Source organism: Anticarsia gemmatalis, chromosome 22 (assembly GCF_050436995.1).
Source record: "Anticarsia gemmatalis isolate Benzon Research Colony breed Stoneville strain chromosome 22, ilAntGemm2 primary, whole genome shotgun sequence".
In the NCBI taxonomy this organism is placed as follows: domain Eukaryota; kingdom Metazoa; phylum Arthropoda; class Insecta; order Lepidoptera; family Erebidae; genus Anticarsia; species Anticarsia gemmatalis.
In genome coordinates, this window is record NC_134766.1 from 5,231,601 (window position 1) to 5,252,829 (window position 21,229).

Sequence of the window (21,229 nt, forward strand, 5' to 3'; positions counted from 1 at the left end):
TTTGGTACTAAATGTCTTGTCAATAACATTATAATTCGGTATATTTTACTAAAACCTTGTGAATAATAATGAATTGTACAAAATTGGCCGGAACTACTAACAGCAATGTTAGTTCTAAATATGATTAGTTATAGATCCCCATGGTTGTACAATCAGATTACCATCAAATGAAAATATCTATTAAATTATTTAAGTTTAATTTTGAACGGTACTCTGGTTGAAAACAATAAATTGAGACTGATTTACATTTCTGGTAGTAAAATCCAATGCTACTAAATGAACGCATTTCAATTTACTTAATGATATTATAACGCATGTTTTTGGTTATCAATGTCTTAATCTGGGTAAAAAAAGAAATATTCTGATTTCCAAAAGAAATTAACTTAAAATATTGGATTTTACTGCTAGATAAAAACTTGTCTCAGAAAAATCAGTCGGAACTCTCTATTCCGCATTCATTTCACTTTTGTTTGAAGTAGGTAGTTAAGATTTCCAATTTTTTAATGCATGCCAGTACTGTTTTTTCTTTTAAATCACCCTACATCTAAGTATGTTATTAATAAACGTGACATAAACTTGGAATAGTTAATCCGTATTATTTTATTACTGGCAGATATTTTTACATAAAAAGTGACAAATGTTTAACTAATCCGAGCTTAATTAACGTTTATTACTAAACCCCGGTTTCTGAGGTACATTAAGCGGCAGTTTATCTATTCAATAGCGTTAAAAGTCATACAAAAAAAGCTATTGAATAGAAAAACTACTGTTTAATGTATTCAGAAACCGGGGGTAAGTTGATTAGTTTCTTAAGTACACAGTGATTAACCGGTTGTTTATGATAACCAGGGTGAAGAGTGTGACAGTGAACAGGCAGTGGAGAGGCGGTTGTTGGCTGAGCTCGCGAGACAGAAACATCAGAGCGAGGAGGACAGGAGGTGGCTGCAGATGCAGGAAGAAAACTTGGTACGAATAACATATTTAAAACAAATAAAGTTTTTATATTTATTGTCTCACTAATACCTAACTAAGCAAAGAATGTTAAGTTGGTGACAGTAAGACAAAGGGTACAAAATTTGGTTCCGCTATTGATATTTAACTATGTCACCTTTTTATACTGTAATGCAAAAAATATTATCCGAGTATCGGATTAATACTGTTTTATTATCCGAATTATTCATATATTAAGATTTTCGTTTACTATTTCAAAATCTCTTTTGTTTTCTTAAATATTCGTGTAATTTATTTCTCAGAAGAAACAGTTGTCGACGGAGTCGGACCCGGGCGTAGAAGCCAAGCAAGATTCACACGTGACGCATGAACACAAGCCTTCTAGTCAACCACACTCAGGTATGTGCAATTTAAAAAAAAAAACTAGTTGATAGAAATGATTAGTCACGATCAAAAACTTCTTTTAGACTACTCTATGACTTACGTCATTCATATGTTATTTTTATTTCAGCGACAAACTCATCAGAAACAAGTCCGGCAAACACAGTGAAATCTAAAGAAAAAGCACCCAGTGAAGAAAAGGTAAAAATAAAACTTTGGAATTGAAAATAAATTGTTATGAATGTTCGATAAAATGTTTAATAAATGAATACTTATTATTAAAAAAATATATATGACTGTAAACAATTACAATAAAAAAACTGGTTATAGAAAAACAACGTTTGGGTTCATATATTTTTTAATTTTTTAAAGTAAATGTGATTCATTTGGTAAGTAAAAAAAATAATTACAAATTATTTGTTCCAGGCGGGTCCCCGCAGCGTGAACACGACGGACCCGGTGTACTGCGCCACGACGGGCGTGGTGCGCTGCGTCATGCGGCTGGCGGGCGCGGCGGCGGGCGGCGCGGCGGCCGACGGCGTGCTGGCCGCCGTGCGCGCCGTGGGCAACGAGCTGCGCGCGCTCTGTGCCACCGTCGACCTGGTCGTCGTGCCCTTCCCGCACCATGCACAACGGTAGCCACTTGATAACTTACTTCGACTATTAACTTAACTCTCTTTTCCTGGGTATTTGTCCCATATGGTAGTGGAGTCAGCCTTTCTTATACTCTTCCTCCCCTTCGCCCTATCCTTGACGACGTCTCCTTTGACCGTCCCTTTATATCACACCGCAACACCTCTGTCCAGGTGGTCTTGGGTAACTCTCTCTCGACCATTTACTTAACAGTAAAAAAAAATCAATCCATAAATCAGCGTCGTTCGGACCTATTATTTGAGTTTTGATATTCGTAAAACTTTTTATAAAAGGTTTGAAAGTTATTAGATGTGTCTTTTAAACATTGAAATTAACCACAGTTTAAAGCTCAGCCTACGTCTATGGATAAGCTACTACTGTTAGTATAATCTTGTTTATTCTGCCACTTCACTTCATAATGATAATTAAACATTTGTACAGTGAGGTGGAGATGGCTCATCAAGTGCTGAGCAAGGACATGGCGGCGCTGGTGGAGGCGATGCGACTCGCCATACAGTACCACAACACCACGCTACAGCATGAGTACACTAAGTAAGTACTGCTAATATTATTATGTTATCTGAGTAAGTAATTAGTGCATTTAAATATTTTTAATAGGGTACACAAAACAAAACTAATTTCCACGTTCTCTTCAAACTGACCTATTAAAATACAAAAAATAAGTTTGTAGTCACCCCAGTTCTGAGACTTTATTAAAACGTGCCTATATTCTGTTACTAAAGTAACTACTAAACGATTCATGTAACTTTCAGGAACATGCTGGCAGCGGCTCACATCCTCGCCATGGACGCCAAGAACCTGCTCGACGTAGTGGACTGCATCCGAGAAAGACATCCCAACATCGACTGGCGAGCCGCCCTGGAACCGAACCCGGAACCCACCAGCCCCAACACACACACTGTCACACCACAAAACCAAACATTACAGTCACAAAACCAAGTGTTTGCAGCACAAAACCAGATATTTATGCCACAGAACCCCGTCCTTAGTAACCAGTCTTCGGTCGCGGAAGATGAGACGCCGCCGCCGAAACCAGATTTTAAAGTCAATCAACCTGTCACTACCAGCCAGCTGACCGTGACCGACCAGCCGCCCAAAGAACACACAAGTCTTCCCGTCACTTCGAACAGAGTGTCCGCACTCATACATAACTATAACCTCTATGGTAACGTCAGAGAACCACAACACATATATGGCAACACTGAAGCATCGTCATTTCAATTCTCTTCTTCAAGCTCTGATGATGTCAAAGTAGATTCAGCCCCTATGGAGTCCGTCAAAAGCCGAGTACAAGCACTGGCTGGCAAGCTCGACTCGCCTCCTATCTACTCGGTCAGCAAAAAAATGATTCCCCTCGACCAAAACATCGGTCACAGCGATCAGGGGTGAATGACCTTTAAATCTTATTATTTCGCTTGTAGTGGCAATTTTTATTTTACGTCAAATGACGTCGACAGCTTTACTATAGGCTATGACCTAATGTTAGAACGACTAGTGTACTTACTCCGGATATGCTCATGTAGCACTTATACTTCATTTGCCGCTTGAAATTCTCTATAGTGCGACGCTTATTTGGAAAAGACAAACAGATATGCTCAATATTACCCGTAGCGAATTAAGTGAGCCAAATAATTGTCGTTGTATCCATCCATTAACTTCATACTTTCATTTGAGTATCGAAGATGTTCATACATTTAAACCGATTTTATCATTGTTTGTATGGGTAACGCGGTTTTGTTCATACTATCGATGACGAAATGACAGAATGTGGAGTGTGAACTTTACAATATTCACTGCCTAATTTTATGTTTTATTTTGAACAGAAAATTTTATTATGGACAATATCTACGTTAAATTAAGTAAGAATAATAAATCTAAGGATTTATCAAAGTTCCGGCCTAAGATTCATCGAACACATTTTGTCATTCGTTCGTCGATTTAATTCATCAATAGGTGCGTCATAGGTGCTGATCATCATTACTTTGTGCTTTTTAATAGATGTTCTATAAGCTTTTATATAAAATCATTGTTCTACAAGACCGTGGTATCCATACGAACATTATATCTAATATGTTGGATCATTTTAGTGATATCTATCTACATATCATCGGCATTGTTGTGCTTCAAATAAATATGTCGTGTTGTCTTCTTGAATATTGTTGTTCGACATATCTGTTCGTTCTCGTACCCCCCTCCCCCCTCTCTCTGTACCACGCATCTGTCACACACACATACACGCCACACACACGACCCATATGACGTCACACAGGACTGTTGATTGTGAAATCATGATAATATTGATTTGTGATATTATTGCCAATAAAATTTGAATACTTTTTATAATAAGAACGGCTATCGCAGTACAGAGCACATTCCTCAAGTTGCACCTAATGAGTAAGTTGGTAGTTATTTTCATACAAATTTTATATTTTGGTGTAACGGTGTTAGAGATTTTATACTCGGCCCGTACGGTGCATACGTGTAAGTGAAACAGAATTAATTCTTCCATTGAACAATAATTGTGTAACTGTCGTTTGAAAATTTATTATAAAGTATTATTTTTAATGTAAAATGTATTATTGCGAATACAACATGTATATTTTCGTTAGGTAAGGGTGCGTTTTCAGTCACAATTTAATGTAAACATGTGCATTTAATTCCTTATACATTCTCACACAGTATTCAACCGGATTTGAATTCTTTTGTAAAAATGTACAAAACAAATTGTCAATAATTATTTTAATTTTTTATCCAAAGTTTTTATTATAAGCTTAGATCTCAGAAGGAATTTTTAGCGTACGTTAAAGCGATTAGTTTTGTAATTATCAAATCAGAATTTATTTATTGACGAATCTTCGATTTATTTGTAAAGTTGATTTTCCTAATGTGTTAGTGTTAAGCAGGATATCATTCCAAAGTATATGGTATTAGTAAGCAGTAATTGTAGTCCATGTATTGTAGTAAGCTGCCTGAGATTATTTTCCAAATATCTGATAATGGTGGACCGGTTTTTGTTTACGCATTGAATAAAGGACAAGTCAATCATTACACACTTTTGTTTTATTGTTGATGCCCTCAACTAATTACCCATGTTTTTGGCAATTTTTATTCTTTCCCCTGAGAAAAAAATTTGACACTATTATCTGTCAGCGCCTCTAGCGGGCTCCGTAGGAACTATTTAGGCAGTACATTTTAATGTCAAACTCTCGAAAATCGACAGAACCGACTGTAAAGAATTGTGACCAGACTAACACTATCAGTGTAACACATGTAATAAGAATATAACACAAACGTATTATTTACTGTTTATTAACAAAATAAAAAGCAAAACATTGCGATTTGGTTAATGTTGAGTGTCACTTGGCAAAATAAATAATAAAATCCTAAAATCGGTTTTACGTAGACAGAATTTCTTTACCGAATTTTTCACAAATTATTTAATTAGCAACTAAATATCACTAATACTGAAACTAGAATGATAGTAATGTTCTAGAAAAAGCTATTTCTTGTATCTAAAGAGATCCTGCTAATATTATACAATATGAAAGTTGCAAATACAAAAAAAAAACTTTTTTTAAGTTGCAACATTGAAAAGCTACATTTCAAAACAGACTATTTCTTGAATGATACAGTAGAATCTATACAATTTTGACTAATTATAAAATAAAATCAGACTTCAACAAAAAAGGTAGTAATTGAAAATTACAAATGTTGCATACGTCCCAGGTTGCATGTAGGTACTAGAGACTTGATACACGCAATTGGATATAATCTGATAATGGGACAAGCAAGACAAGTCAGATTAGACTCAAATACAAAACCGTGATACGACGTTTAAGAATTCATAATGCACTGATAAACGCGTCTTGACGAGTATCATTCAAGTATATAATTTCATATGGAAGGAACAAATGACGCAATAATCTCGCCAACTTTTTTACATAAACGAGCAAATTTTTATGTTCGTGAAAGTTTAATGCACGCATTTGGAACGATCTAACATCACATTTCGGTTTTGTGTTTGAGTCTAAGTTATAAAAAACGAAATCCAGCCATAACCATGGGACTAAATAATCTAGAAAAGTCTAGATGTTTCTTTGCTTTACCCTTAACACTTCTAGTGTCTATCAAAGGGTCAATAACACCAATTGAAAAGTGTATACTCCACCAGGAGGCGCCACTTACGCCCAAGTTGTCAAAATCCAACAGATCAGACAGTTTAGATTCAAATAATTGTTACATGTTTTATCACACAGACCAATTGAAAATTTTAGTGTGACCATTGAATAGTTAATGGCGGTAGCGTGAAAAAATTAAGTATTCGGAAGTAAAGACTGTCGTATACAGTCAAGTCAACAATATGCATACACTGTCAAGACTTTCAAAAACATTTTTGTCATTGAAATAGTGAAATTACTAATGTATAACTTCAGAGTAATTTGAAAATCACTGCATATTGCCTATTGATCAATAGCAATAAGCTTGATATCTTGATGCAAAAAAGTATGATTGAAAATGTGACAGTGTATTCATATTTTTGACTGTATCTCTGGAAAACATATTCCAGATCAATTCATACAATCACACTATTATATCGATACTTCGAGACCAGCAAAATGTTACCAGCTATTAAAAGTTGGTACACCTGACTTCACACTACCGCCATCTATGTAAGTTGATCTCTTAACAGTCCAAGAAGTTGGCAGCCATGAGCAACTCGAGGGCGATCTCCGGCGCGATGGGGAACTCCGGGATCTCCGTGGAAGAGTTTGTGTAACGCACCTTGTATGTGAAGTACATGCAGACCTTCTGCAGGACGTGGGAACTGGAAAGAAGATATCTTATGTTAAAACTCTTATAATTATTTACCAAAAGGACTGACAGTTCCTTGTAGTTTTTCTGAAACTTAACTCCAAACTAATTCCCATAAAGTCACTTTGATAATGAATTTTGTACAAGAGCGTCGCGTTTTTTTTTCTGTCGGTACTCCTGAGTCGCGAATGTTTGACTTTGATATTACATATTATTAAGAAAATTCCGAAAAGGCAGAAAGGGAATTGATCAGATGATTCAGATTATTTTCAAACAAAATTACTATAATTGGTTATTGATTGAATTTTAGGAATCCACCCTTCTCAACACAATAGTCACAATAACTCCAGTAAAAAGGTAGAAAATATATTATTATATACTCACGGAATCTCCCTAAAATTGACTTCATTAGCCTCATTCTCAGCAAACTGTCCAGGTCCGCTCAACATAGCCTTAATGGTTCCCGATGTGAGTGCGTGTTCCCTCTTCACAATGAACTCATGGCCGTCAGACGAGATCAACTTGACGTACATAGCATTGGGTCCTTCACAGCCGCCATAGACCTTCTCCTCAGATATTACTGAGGCTATAACACTGGCACTGCCTGTGAAGACAAAAAATTATAATGTAAAACTTCCTCAGTATTTTGGCAGGTCATACTTTTTCAGAGATTGTCTATGTTTAATGGACTGTACACCCAGAATTTGAGCTTTCATCATGAATCTACAAAATAAAGCTTCTTCATTTAATGAACAGATTATATGTATAGGAGATCCTATGAGGCTGAAATCTCTTCAAGATATGATACATACAAGGCTTATGCTACAGGTTTTGGCCAGTTTCTTCAGACATATCTAAAGTAGCCACTTAAACTATTGACATTTACTTGACTTTAGTGTGGTAAACACAATTCTGTTTCTTCATAAACCTGTGAGTAAATTTGTGAAGAAACTAATTTCACTGTAAATTTTACTTTACCCCTATACATTGACTGTTACTTTCGATGAAGAAACTGTCCATATGACTTCACTAAATAATAAAAGAAGGTATGTTTGAAACTCACCAACAGCAGTGCTTCCAGATCTCTGCTCCTCAGCAACACTGGTGGCTGAGGGGGCTACGGAAGCCGGAGCTGAACCTACTTGTTGTTCTGACATTGTCTGAAAATAAATGCAAGTCTGTTTTATACTCATATTTCAGAATGGAAATATTCACTAAATTTTTTATTGGGTTTTATGTTCAAAAAGGAGTTGCTTTCCTGAAATTTCATGTTTCTGACAATTTAATTTTAATCCTGGTTTGAATTTTAAAAAAGTGTATGACTAATATACAGAGGGAACTGAGGTAGTCAACTCACACCACAGACATTATCAAGTCACACATTAAGACTAAAGTCTTAATAATAATAGATAAAATCTTAATCTTACTGATTATTGCATAGCTAAAAATGCATTATATTATTACACTTGTGCAAGCTTCAAATTCCAAAGGTCATAGATAGTGTTTCTACAATTCTTTTTTTAGGTTTCATGAATAATAGTAATAATATTTAATCACAAGCGTTAAAATACATACAGTCAACTTGGGTAACTTTGAATCATTCGGGTAACATTGAACGGGGGAATTTGAACTAGTTTCGATATTTTTTTCATATGAAACCAACACAATTGATAAAGATTTATTTTAGTTAGGCAAATGTTACCCAAATGATTCAAAGTTACCCAAGTTGACTGTACATTAATCAATTTACTTATATTTGTAAATGGTTACAATTGCCTGTATGAAAATAAATGCTACTGTGCATACTACATGCATTGTTTTATAAACATTTACAGTCACAATTCAAAATCTACAATGAAAATTAGTAAAATATAGCACAGTAATTAGCATGTCTAGCCACAATAATGATTGTTGTTTTTTTTAGTTTAACATAGGCAACAGTCCTAAAGGTAAAGGCCGAAACGAAGACCTGTTATAAATTATTTTCATGTTTGTTGATCTTCCTATGTAATTGCATCAATATTATTTTGAAATTATATTCTATTAATAGAACATGATACAATAACAACAATTAATCATAATGTGGTATAACCACTCAATAAATTATGTCTGAAAATACAAACTGATTGTTATGTGTTATCAACAATGATTAGTAAAAATAAATCCCACAGAAATCAAAGGGCATCACAATTCATTTCTACTTTCTTAGTGAACTCACGTCATAAAGCACACAAATGTATTATAATCGACACAAACCACTTACTTAGTTAAATTTGACTGCCTCGAAATTAAATATAGGAAGTATTTAACAGCTGTTTAGCTAAATTTACAAAATAATATATTACACTGACTTAAAAGTTAGGTTACTCTGCAGAAGATAGTCACAGTTCGAGTTTTTAAATCCATAGACTACTTTTTGAATATTTGGCTTTTCAGTACGCAACTTTATGCGTACCAAAGGTAAATAATTGAAAAGTCGTCTTCGCCGTAGTCGCCGACGTTAATAATGTATCGTTTACAACAATTCAAAGTGAATAAAGTTAATGAATAAGGCTCTTCATGTTTCATAAGTCAAGATTAGTTTTTACTAAACGTAAATCAATAAAAAATGCCCATGAGTTTTAAGGTCTATATTCTTGCTGTACATTTTCAGAATTTTTCATAATGAATTAAAGTAACATGTAGACAATTTTGAGAAATGGAAATCCTATTTCTTTGATAAAATTTAAATTGTGACGACAGCACTAAGAATACGTCGCGTTCCAGGACATTGCAATGTTGTAACTCTGTAGCATAGCTAGTAACAAATAAAAATAAATAAAACATAGAATATCACTCGTACTCAGCCTGAAATATTCTTCGACTAAATCTAACAAGCAGATTATACAAAACTGAATAGATCCTGTTAAATGGAAATTAAAGTTAGTTACAATGTGCCTGAAAAAAAATGACTAAAAGTGGTGACTCTGAAAGCACTCAATGTAGGTCAATGGACCACAGCTGACGATTCGGCGGACTTTTTTTGACATGGCTTTTGGCTTCATTTCATTATTTTGACATTTCGTGATTTCGATGTCAAGCGCTACGTATTTCTTTGAAAAAAGTAATTTTTTCATCCTTTTTCATTCTACAACAAGTTTTTCCAATCGAATAGGGGTTTAGGGACACGAGTGCAACCCATCGCCTCGATAAAATCGACTGCAGACCCGTGAAATTCCGCGAGAACCATGTGACACGAATACGAAAAAGGGCTTCCAGACCGTCAATGTGACAGAAATGTTTTCTGCCATCGCGACGGGCCAGCGCCACCGCAGAGCCGATACGAGCACGACGCGTGATAAACGAACGGCGATATAGGGCAAGCGCGTCAAAAATGTGCGCGAGATGGCCAGCCCGCCACCGAACCCTAAGGAAGGCGAGGAGGGCGGCTCCGAGTTCAAAGAGGAGCCGAGCGGGGAACGCGCGGCCGCCCCGCAGAAGAGATTCATAGCGCCGCCTGCATCGCAGCTGCCTACGAAGCTGCAGTACGTGACGCTTGGTGCTTCTGGACCCAGCGGCATCAAGCAGTTATTCCGCACGGTTAAGGTCGCTCGTCGCGTGCCCACGCTGCCGCGCCGACCGAGGGAGGGTGAGGGCGGCGCCGGCGCTTCGGCGCCCGCCGCGCCCGAGCCCCGCGCGCGCCGCTCTGATCATGCGAAGCGCCACGTCTGCGACACCTGCGACAAACGTTTCTCCAGTCCTGGTAAGCTCAGCCAGCACGTCCTCTCCCACACAGGCGAGCTGCCATTCTCCTGTGATCTGTGCGACAAGCGTTTCAACTCTAAGTTTAAGCTTGTACGTCACAATCTAATACACAGTGAGGCTCGGGCTTTTGCATGCAATGTATGTGGTAAGACTTTTAATCGTAAGGATCATCTCACTAACCATGTCAGAGTGCACAATCCGGTTAAAAAGCTTTACACATGTGAGAGACCAGATTGTAGAAAATCTTACACATCTCTCCTAAGTTATCGCAAACATGCTGCCTTGCACTCTGCCGAGGAGGGTAACCTTCAGTGTAAAATATGTGATAAGACTTTCACCACTCGGCAGGATATTGTTTATCATCTAAAGGTTCACACAGGTAGTCGCACAGTCAAGAATGATTCTGATAAGAAGTTTACGTGCAATTATTGTGATCGAAAATTCTTTACGGCGAAAGATGTGCGGCGGCATCTAGTTGTACACACTGGTAGACGGGATTTTCTCTGTCCATATTGTCCACAAAAGTTTGGACGTAAAGACCATTTAGTCAGGCATGTAAAAAATGCTCATCCTGACGAATCATGGAAGTCTGCAGCTGTGGGTACATCCAGCGAACCACCTCCAGAGGCTTCAGCTTTTGAGGAAACTTATACTGAATTCCCAGCAGAGGGAACAGAATTTTCTATTTGGAAACCACCCTCACCCAAAGAGAGCACATCAGAGGGAGGTCCAACTAGGGTGCCTTCTACAGATATTATTGTAGAAATGGCACCAGAACTTGACATAAAAGTGGAGCCCATAGAAATAAAGTTAGAAGAATCCATAGAAATTAAATTGGAGGAACCAGGGTCCCCGAGTTGTTCAATGCTACCTGTTGAGTACCCCATGATGTACATGGTAGCACCGCCATACTCGCAGACGTCGTCTAACTTGCCTTACATCACGACAGAGGAGCTGTCTGACCCTCTGGAGGCACATTTGCTACATCAAGCCAATGTGGAGTCTCTGTTGATGGATCCAGGCGAGGGGCCATCTGGGTTGTCGAGCCAAATGCTGGGGCTGCTAGAGGAGAGTGAGCCGACTTATATGGGCGAGGAAGGTCGCGTGCAGCAGCGACTGCCGGCGTTCACGCAGGCCTTCCAGACGGCGCAGAGTCCGAAGCCTCCGCCGCCGCCACCTCCGCCACACTAACCTCGCCTCACCTGTGCCCACCGCGCCGTTTGCACTTTGATATCTAATATTTTAGTTGTTTCTTATAATATGAGTCGGAGAATGTTATCAATAATTGAAGTGCAAGCGGCATGAATGGTGAAGATGGGTGAGATTCCTGCATTTAGCTTATGTGAATACCGAACTACCTCATTAGGTAAGGTTGATCTAAGCTGTAAATAGTCTTGAGTGCAGTTAGTAATTCGAATTGTAATATTTTTGGACTTGATTAATTTTCACCTTGTAAAAATAGGTACGAAAGCTAGGGGGCGCGCGCCCTCTTGTTTATATTGCCAAATTGTATATTTGTACGTCTCGGGTATACCAAAATTACTTCCGAATTCTACATGAATATGTGATCTAGTCGTGTATGTACTTTCGGAACTATATATTGTTTATTTATAGCGTACATGTATGACGTTTATGGAGTATAATTGGGACCAACTCTGTGAGCTGTTAGGTGGGATACAGTTAGTGCTTAGTTGAGACGCGGGTCGCTCGCGGCATCCGTATAGTAAGCAGAATTCAGATGGGGTGTATGGCTCTTGAAAGCAGTAGGCTATTATAATATGTTTTAGAGAGGCTTGCTGCTTTTTGACGCGATATTGTAATACAACAGAGAGCATATTCCTTTCGAATCAATAAAGTGAATGTAAAATTCTGCCAGAGTAGATTAACATCAGATCTGTCTATAACTAGATTGAAATATCATCTTTAAGTGTAAGTGCTAAGTGTTCATAACAGAGTTATACAATCGAAGGCTTTATATTGTATGGCAATAGGGTTCCATTTCATTCTATTGTACAGAATGATATCGAAGTCCTTAAAACTCAGCAGGCTTGAGCTAGAAACAAAATGCAATAAAAATGATCAATATACCTCAGAGGCACTCGTGCTTCCTTCTAGAATAATATATAATCGATACTAATTGAGTGTGTCTGATGAGCAAATGAGAGGAATTCGAGTTCGTTGGTAGCTTCTTTATCGTTTCCATTTTAACAAAATTGTGCCAAAAGTGATAGGATGGTGGTAAGATGAGTGTCACCGAACATATGTTAGATCGCCCTCGAAATTCGAATTTCATTTGCTTATTGGACTCGCGTGTGCAGGAATTCATGATATAGATCTTCCATTGAAACTATCGCTAACGACGATAGACACCTTTCATTGTTTGGACCGCAAAAAAAAGTTTATTTTTCATACAGAAATAATTTTCGGAACTTTTTACTCCAGAGGAGCAATTTTCTTGGCATACGTTTTAGAATAATGAGCCAAATTATGTAATTCGTTTAGTGATGTGTAGGAGAGTGTAAGTGTCAGATGGTTGATGATAAAATAGTGAGAATCATACAACTTTGGTCTAAATGAAAGGACATTACATTCGCAATTAGGTGCCTTGCATTTATTAAATAACGTATTGTTCGTTTCTTAAGCGCTTGTACAACTCGCGACAAACGTCATGTGTTTCCAAATTTTTATAGTTTGAACCTTCTCTAGCATTCTTGTAAAGTGCTTTCGAGCGACACGCCGGTAGATATTGCCGTCGCTGTTTCTTTAAATTCCAGTTGGAATCTTACTGGTAGCGAAAATGTCCAATTTAAGTATACAGCCCTTAACACGATTACCGACTTTTCTAATGGATTCCTTACTAGTCAGGTAATCCAGAAATCACTTAATAAAAACAGCATCTTAATAAAATCACAAACAAAATCTTATAAAAGTTCTTCAGTAAGTTAAAACGAGGACAATTTTATTGTTCAGGATATTAGATAATCTTCTAACAAACTTCTTTCTACGTCGCAAGTTGTACTCGCGAACTGTTGGGTAAAGGTCCCTTGCTGCATAAAAATGGAACTTAGAAGCCCAGAAGATGAATATTTCGAAATAAAACACGGAAAGATGTACCAGCGCGAAGATTTCGATTTATTTAACTGCTGTGGTTTGTACGCATTTATGTACTTTTTAATATGCGCTGGGGAAACCTTACTTTATAGATGAACTACTTCTTGAGCGTTATCGCAGAATGGTTTATATAATGAACTAGTAGTCATTGGCTAGGGTTTTACCACGATCATGAACGTAACAATTTGCCCTGTGGAAAGTTCGTGTGGTCTAAGAACTCCATTTTGGTAGCATGACGCATCTTTACAAAGTGACAGTCCATCATTGTTAGAAGAAAATCTTATGGATTCTCTTCTGCATATTGAACCTTTTGCGGCACAGGTGACGATAACGCTCTCGGGTAGCTACTTCGAAAGTCTTATTTCTGACACGTTTAAGTAAATTTTAAGTTTAATATTTTTCGGTAATATATAGAGGTTTTTATAATAATGGTCAATGTCTGGCGTCTAGTAATGCAAGGAGAGCATAATGTGAGATAATGTTGTACACGCTTGTTTAGTAGTATATCATGTGAATAATTCTAATCTATTAGGTTAATAGGACTGTAAAAAATTTAATCTACCTCAAATGCAACTTATTCTTACTTCTAGAATTTTAATTGTACTATGTTAGGTTAGTGAGAAAGTTAGGATTTTCTATTTGAGAACTACACAACCATTGAGTTTTTGGTTGAACATTCAAGTAACACCATGTTATCTTAATTTAATGTAAGTGTGTGCTGCATATCGAAATCTTTATTGATATACAAGTTAAATATGTATGATTATTATTAATTTTGCTTTTTATCTTATTATGCTCTATAAGAGTGGCCTTGTTCAATGATGGATAGTTTTCGGATCGAGTTAATACATTAAAGTTTACAATCGAAAGATCTGGAATTTTAAAGTTAATGCAAGAAAAAATAAAAATAAAAAAAATTATATGTAATAATGTTAGGACCTTTCCTATCGCACATTTGGGTATAAGTAAAAATAAGAAATTTTATATATTTTGTATATCGATGATTATACATATTTCCTTAATGCAGATATCAGAAAAGATTTCCGCAAAAATGTTTTTTATAAGTACAATTTATACGAAACTGTTAATGTTTAAGTTTTTCGACTGTTTTATGTATTTGTTAGAAACATTTTTGCTAAATCGTTCCCGAGGTTGTAGACTGAAATCACATAGTTTTCCGTTACGCACAGGACTTATTGTACGAGGTCATGGCTTCGCTTAATTAATACATTGTTATATTTAGAAGCATAGCTCCAGGCTACTTAATCTATTTATGGACATCAGTAAAATCCTTATTTTAATTAACATTATGAATACAACTGTTTGACTTACTTTTCCTTAATGTAATACAGTTACACACTAATTTAAATAAGAAACAGACATATTTGTGTGGTAAACTATCCACTTACATTCTTAGGTACTTTTACTGAAGCCATGGCCTGGACCAGTACGCGTTTTTCCGTAATCAGTCTATGCCTTATGCCACTAGTCATATACAATAGCAGTACATTATATTCTCAAATAGGCAGTTATTGAGTGATATTTACCAATCTGGCTTACAATAGTTTTAACAGGAATTGGTGCAAACCACTAAGTACAAAATGTAAAACAGTATAGCCGATTTCATCTTGTTGTGCCCGAAAAGCGACATCTATCGTGTGAAAATATGAACGGAACGTTCAATTTTGCGTAATCATGCAGGTTCACTGTTGTATGAATAATTGACATGTGATATTTGAAATAAAGATTTTAAATAAAAATATTGAATCTGCATGATTAAGTTCTCTGGCCTAATTAGATGAAATCGGCGCACACCCTTTTTCCTCATATTTTATTAATGATACATAAATATACAACGACACAATGCAATATATTTTTATAAAGTTTTTTTAGATTGTAAAATAATTATTAAATAGTTAACATATCAAAGACTACCATGTACGGCCGTTTTTGTTGTCATGTAAGTTGAATTTTTAATATTAAAGTTCATTTTCTGTATTTATTTATTTAACATTTTATAGTTAACAGATGTCAATTGACGATAAAATTCTATGTTTTGCAACACTATGAGTGTTTACATTTTTATCTTTGTTCGGGGAATATCTATGCATAATTGTTATTTTTTTTCATGTACCCCCAGTTTTTATAGTTCTTATTATGATGAGTGTGACTCATTATATTTATATTTTTTATAAATTGAAATTATGTTGTGTAATACCAAATACATAATTATTATCATACTTTTTATTTTGTGCTTACATCTGTAAAATTTCGAATATTTTTTTAATTTTCTCTATGTAAGTTTGGTTACAGCAACGAAACCGCTTTGAGTGATAGAATAATATTGAAGACATTGCAGATATTATATCATTAACCCATAATTGCTCGCATTTTGTTGCAAAAGAAAAGCATTTGTTTTGGTTTAAAAAATTGTATAAAAGAAAATACATTTATTATAATATAGATTTTGACCACTTTTTCTATTGTCCTAATGTTTACACAAACAGCACAAATAATAGCTTAGTAGTATTCTCTCACTCGTAGCAAAAAATAAAATTATAAAAAAAGATCAATAGTTATACGATATACGTAATTTTGGTACATACATAGGGGCCTTATATTAAATAAAAATAAAAATGTAGAAGATTTATTAAAAGAAAAAAATATTTTTAGAAATCATAATATGATATTTTAATAGAAATGATCTATTTTTGTTACGCTTTTATGGAGTAATACAATGTTTAAAAAATGGACGTAACGTTTCAGATTTGTAACCATACGTTGGAAGTTGAGATTTACTACACACACACATACAATTATTTGATGTTGCAAAAATGTATCATTATGTATGAAAAACATCATTAAACAACTATACCAGAACAGCGTCGCTGTAAAACTAAGAATACACGTAAGATTCGACACTTCTCAAGGAAATAGAAACCATAAACATGACATTTATTTTTCATTAATTTTTATATAAAACAAGGTCTAATAATAACCACCGAGAAATATTGATTTTATTTCTATTTAAAGTAGGTATATAAAACAGTGCGAACAAAGCAGGCTATTACAATAATGGGCATTAAAGTATTATGTCCTATAAATTGTCTATTTCCTTGAGGTAAACATAAATCTTGATTTCCAACGAACAACGAAGCAAACTTGACATAGTGTGATTAGTACTAACGCAACCGATTGTACCCTCGCAGGATAGTAATAATAATAAATTATAAACATAGTACCTGGTTTATAATAACATGATGTAATAGTCTTCATTGTAATAAATATTTGAAACAACCATTTTGTTTTCTTTTCCCGCCTCTATTTCCAACAATACGAACCATTTTTTTTAATTTTATGTTTCCTGGGCAAACCATTTTATTGGAATTCCAGTTCTAATATCACAATTAGTCTCGGTTATTCGCATGTAATAATTTGTTTAGTTTATGTCGTTATTTAAAATAGAATAATGCGGCATCAAATAAATTAAGAACTAATATTTTGGAACTAACATTTGTGGGTAATAAATCTTCGTCTCGTTTGTCGTTAGTGTGATTTCTGTGGACATTTATGAGACTACATTATTGCTCAATTGTCGCTATTAAATGTCTATTATTTAGCGCTAGAGATAAAGAAACCGGCGTGTCAACATTAAGGTTCTAAATCATAATAAAAAATGGTCTGTGGCGTCAGTTAGGTCATTGAACTTTCTGAACGGCTAGACTAGATGCCTGACCTACGCAATCCAATAAATTGCGAAATACTTGAGTTTCGGAAGTAAGGCGTCGCGTCGTTTTGTTGCAATTAGTCAATAGTTTCTCTATGAGGCGTTCTATTTTTAGATCTTTTTACTTGGTGTGCTAACTTTACTTATTGTGTGGTGTGGTAATTTGTTATACGGTTCATGTGACTTATTATATGAATTGGAGAATTTTTATATATTATTGGGCTGAATTCCTCATGAGAATGAAAACGAAATATGAATATGTAGCAAATCAAGGGCGTCTCTTTAAAAATAAAACAAATATTTGCAGCCAATATAGATGAAATATATTTTATTGCTGATCAATTCTTTAACAAATAACACATAGACTTAGAACCAGAAATAACAAAATAAATACCTAATCCACGGTAAACAAGAGGAAACGAAAGAAATGCAGTCAAGATAATAGTCTAGCTATAAACACGAAATTTCTATACACATTTATAGGTGTTACGGTTAACTCTCAATAGAATTTTATACAGATATACAATATTTTAATTGTAAATATACAGCTCGATGATTATTCCACTGATAACATCATTTTATTCAAGTATCTAAATTGTCTATACCTGAATTTGAACTAAATTAAAATTGTACTAAAAATACTAACACCCTCCCGTTAGCCGGGCGCGGAGGCCGCTGATTTAAATATAATGCTTTAGAAAAATATCGTTTAATGTAACAGTGATAGAGACCAGAGTCCCGAAAAGTTTGACGTTCGTTCGTATAAATGCACAAAAGTTAACACCAGTCACCGAATAAAGGAATGTTCAGACGTAGTCCGTGTGGTGGGCCGACGCGACCATCTGCCTCAACCTGTGAACGAACTGGAAGGCTAGAAAGAATCATTTCACTGTCCGTCTTTTCATTTTTCTCACTTTGCCGCTCTTGGAGGGCTTAGGTTTGAGGGATATATTATCTAGGTTTGGTAGGTCAGTGTCTGTCAGTTTGTCCGTGTTCTTGTTGGCGGTAGGATAGAGGGGGTTGTCGTTGGCGTCGTGGTCGGAGGTGTCGACTCCGTTCTCCATGCGCACCGTGTTCACGTACAGGTTGACGTCGACGTCTTCGTCGTCTGAGTCCTGGTAGTTGCCGTTGGGCTCGTGCCGTTTGTACTGGAAGCTGGCACGTGTGTAGTTGACGTCTTCGTCCGAGTCCGCTGTAGCCTTCGCTTTGTATCGTCGGTTGATATTTTGAAGGGATTGGTTCTTCTGCAGTTCTCCGTGTATCGTGTCTCTGATGTTCATCTCCGATGTGGATTTGGTGCAGTATTCCTCCTTGTCCGACTCGGAGTACTTCCTCGACATGCGGCGCTCGAACGTCTTGTCTTTGTCAGTGATGGTCTGCTGTGTGGCGGTGGTCGCGTTAGGAGACTTCAGTTTGACCTCGGGACCTCCTCCGTAGATACTTGTGAAGAACCTCCATAGCTCCTCGCTCAACTGCGCGTGGTCGGAGCCCGATTTAAGCGTGTGTATTGTGGTACCGTCGACCTCCTGGAATTATTTACGCGAATCATGTTATTATACATTTGGACATTCACGAGTTTTTATACCCAATTTTTTTTACTGGCAAAGAATGAATGATGAACTAGTTACTCATTCGGCTAATGTACTACAGAAACGATGGTTAATAAAGCGATAAAAAGGTAAAAAATATCTCTAGTTTAGGCACCAGAAATATCCAGGGTGCTTCTGCCATCTGTACTGAACTCTGCAACTTACATACACATAATAAAAATACTTTAAGGTTTTAGTTATTATTCTGCCAGTATTCATAACCTATATACTATATACATCTATAGTATTTCGATTTATATTTATTTCAAATATAAGGTTGCTTTTTAATTAAACAATAGTTGACTTTTCGTCAGACAGTTTCACACAGTTCAGGATAAATCCTACAACTGTGTAAGTGAAAAAGAAGATTTTAGTAGTTAAGCTCTTTAAGCTTACCCACTAAAATCTTCTCCACAGCTGCTATTTTCTATAGTATCCGAATATATCGGAGGGCATTATTAATACCACTTAATAAGCCTATAATTTATAAAAGTTCTTATTACGTAAGTATAGTAAAATTACCTGTTTGGTAACGATGCCGGAGTTATCGACCGGCGGCGGCGGCTGCTGCGTCTTATTCCTCACGAAGGCCTGCCACTGTCGGAACCAGTGCATGCTGATCGCGTAGATCGCGTGCGGCCGCTCCTGCTCCTGTGTTACAACATTACACTATAGATGGTGTTACTGTGACGACCGGTAGTACGACACTGAAGAAATAATATTCATGCTATATACTTAATATTATTTGTGAATTTATAGGTCTGCCCTGCCAAACCAAAACACTGTAACTGTTTTTAACCAAAAATTTTTCTTTGTTACCTTATTCTGAACCTAATACTGTATTTTTTTGTCTTGCTAAATATCTGCTATTTGCTTTATCTTGTTAAATAAGAGTTAAAAACTGACTTAAAGGAATTGATTTGACTCCGTATGTCGACTTACAGTCTTTTGGTTTGGCACGACAGAGGTGTCGTTAAACAACTTGAACAATTATGCTACAACGTATTGATCGATATTTGGGTCGTATATCTGGGGGCACGGTAGTGCCCCCGCAAGTCGAGCAAAAAAAAGCGGCACGGCCGTTTACCATCTTTTCTCGAAGCAATTCGGCCTATTTTCGACTTCTCTACTTAAAGGACCTTCTGTCTTAAGTTATTACATAAAAAAGATGGCCAGGTCGGTCTATTTGTTTTAAACGTAAAATATTTTTAATATTGGCATGATAATAACTTAAGACAGAAGGTCCTTTAAGTAGAGACGAAATAGATTAATCGACTTGGTATTATATAGATCTCACCACTTTTTACGCCAGAAAGACTGAGCTGCGAGACTTGAGGTTTTTACAGAATGTTTTTGGTGGCATTAAGGTTGTATATTTATATATTGGAGAGAATAGCAGGGTGCGACGGCGAGAGTTATGGATGGCCGATTGGCAGAACAGTGACAACTGAGTGTCCTCTGAATTGTGTTTAAGTTCTGTTTACTTTCTTCTACAGGAACTAGTGTTCAAGTTGTTTGACGGCACCTATATTTTGACAAATATGAGCGATATGTTTGAGATGAGATGATGAATAAATTATTTCAGAGATAGCTGTAAGATTGGAGTGACGTACATTACTTTTTTCGTGGAAAGTTATGTGTTTTTTCCACGGAAAAATATATGCTACAATCCATTTTGGTTTTTCTTTACTGGTAATATACAGTTGAAGTAATATAGCTAATACATATGTATACACGATTAACTAATATTACACGGGCAAACGGGCATTAAAGCTATCATGCATATTTACCTTCTGTTCGCTTGACGTTTCGGCCAGGTTGCACTGGCCGTAGTCGCAATCGGTCGGCTTCTCGTGAAATATTAGTTAATAGTCATGCAAACGCGAAATGTTCAAAGTTATTATTTATACATGATAGCCATTATAAATACAATAGGGATGTTGCCTGATGATGTTGTTATTCAAACTTTTTTTAGTCCAAAATCTAGCCCTTACCCAGAAATTCTTATGTTTGTTATGGTCCCACAAATTAGTAGCGAGAGAGAGCCTTGGCCTTTTTATTTTATCATGATTCTAATTAATGATAAAACTGTACTTTCAAAATAAATAAACAGGCCAACGTCAGCTGCATAAGCCTGCGGGTCACTGATGTTCTAAATTTTGAATTTTTAATACCTCCACCAGCCGCGAACCTTATATTCAAGGCTCTCTACTAAGACACCTTTCTTTAAGGAAAACCGTGTATGTTTGTCTATTATCTG

At 36.1% G+C, this 21,229-nt stretch overlaps 4 protein-coding genes across 13 annotated transcripts in view; 2 read left to right on the forward strand and 2 right to left on the reverse strand.

Annotated features, from left to right (window-relative positions):
- The window catches only part of Fak (protein tyrosine kinase 2 Fak), a 197,170-nt gene extending 192,134 nt beyond the window's left edge, over positions 1 to 5,036 (forward strand). For all 10 annotated transcript variants that reach the window (XM_076129596.1, XM_076129599.1, XM_076129598.1 and 7 more), the window contains 6 exons: positions 850 to 966; positions 1,254 to 1,350; positions 1,463 to 1,533; positions 1,759 to 1,967; positions 2,407 to 2,517; positions 2,739 to 5,036. In XM_076129596.1, the coding sequence (XP_075985711.1) occupies positions 850 to 966; positions 1,254 to 1,350; positions 1,463 to 1,533; positions 1,759 to 1,967; positions 2,407 to 2,517; positions 2,739 to 3,375 (1,242 nt within the window). In that variant the 3' untranslated portion in view covers positions 3,376 to 5,036. The remainder of the gene's footprint in view (positions 1 to 849; positions 967 to 1,253; positions 1,351 to 1,462; positions 1,534 to 1,758; positions 1,968 to 2,406; positions 2,518 to 2,738) is intronic.
- A 243-nt stretch (positions 5,037 to 5,279) lies between these two features.
- On the reverse strand, positions 5,280 to 9,214 carry EloC (transcription elongation factor elongin C). Its single transcript, XM_076129603.1, has 4 exons — positions 9,062 to 9,214; positions 7,862 to 7,958; positions 7,183 to 7,402; positions 5,280 to 6,811 (listed from the first exon to the last, which is right to left on the reverse strand). The coding sequence occupies exons 2-4, from the start codon at positions 7,953 to 7,955 to the stop codon at positions 6,670 to 6,672; spliced, it is 456 nt and encodes a 151-aa protein (XP_075985718.1). The 5' UTR covers positions 7,956 to 7,958; positions 9,062 to 9,214; the 3' UTR covers positions 5,280 to 6,669.
- A 611-nt stretch (positions 9,215 to 9,825) lies between these two features.
- On the forward strand, positions 9,826 to 16,951 carry LOC142982578 (uncharacterized). The gene has a single exon (XM_076129146.1). It carries the CDS (start codon positions 10,183 to 10,185, stop codon positions 11,731 to 11,733), a length of 1,551 nt encoding a protein of 516 aa, XP_075985261.1. The 5' UTR covers positions 9,826 to 10,182; the 3' UTR covers positions 11,734 to 16,951.
- Positions 16,952 to 17,680: 729 nt separating this feature from the next.
- Usp20-33 (Ubiquitin specific protease 20/33) overlaps positions 17,681 to 21,229 on the reverse strand; it is a 36,483-nt gene continuing 32,934 nt past the window's right edge. The window contains 3 exon segments of the mRNA XM_076129145.1: positions 17,681 to 18,469; positions 18,472 to 18,906; positions 19,492 to 19,620. Of these exon segments, the coding sequence (XP_075985260.1) occupies positions 18,350 to 18,469; positions 18,472 to 18,906; positions 19,492 to 19,620 (684 nt within the window). The 3' untranslated portion in view covers positions 17,681 to 18,349.

Excerpts from the sequence above, each read along its gene's own strand:
- LOC142982578 (XM_076129146.1), top strand. The coding sequence starts at position 10,183 with ATGGCCAGCCCGCCACCGAACCCTAAGGAAGGCGAGGAGGGCGGCTCC.
- EloC (XM_076129603.1), bottom strand. The coding sequence starts at position 7,955 with ATGTCAGAACAACAAGTAGGTTCAGCTCCGGCTTCCGTAGCCCCCTCA. Across the intron at positions 7,403-7,861 it reads ATCTGGAAGCACTGCTGTTG|GCAGTGCCAGTGTTATAGCC; the intron begins GTGAGTTTCAAA and ends TTGTCTTCACAG. Across the intron at positions 6,812-7,182 it reads GTCAATTTTAGGGAGATTCC|TTCCCACGTCCTGCAGAAGG; the intron begins GTGAGTATATAA and ends TCTTCTTTCCAG.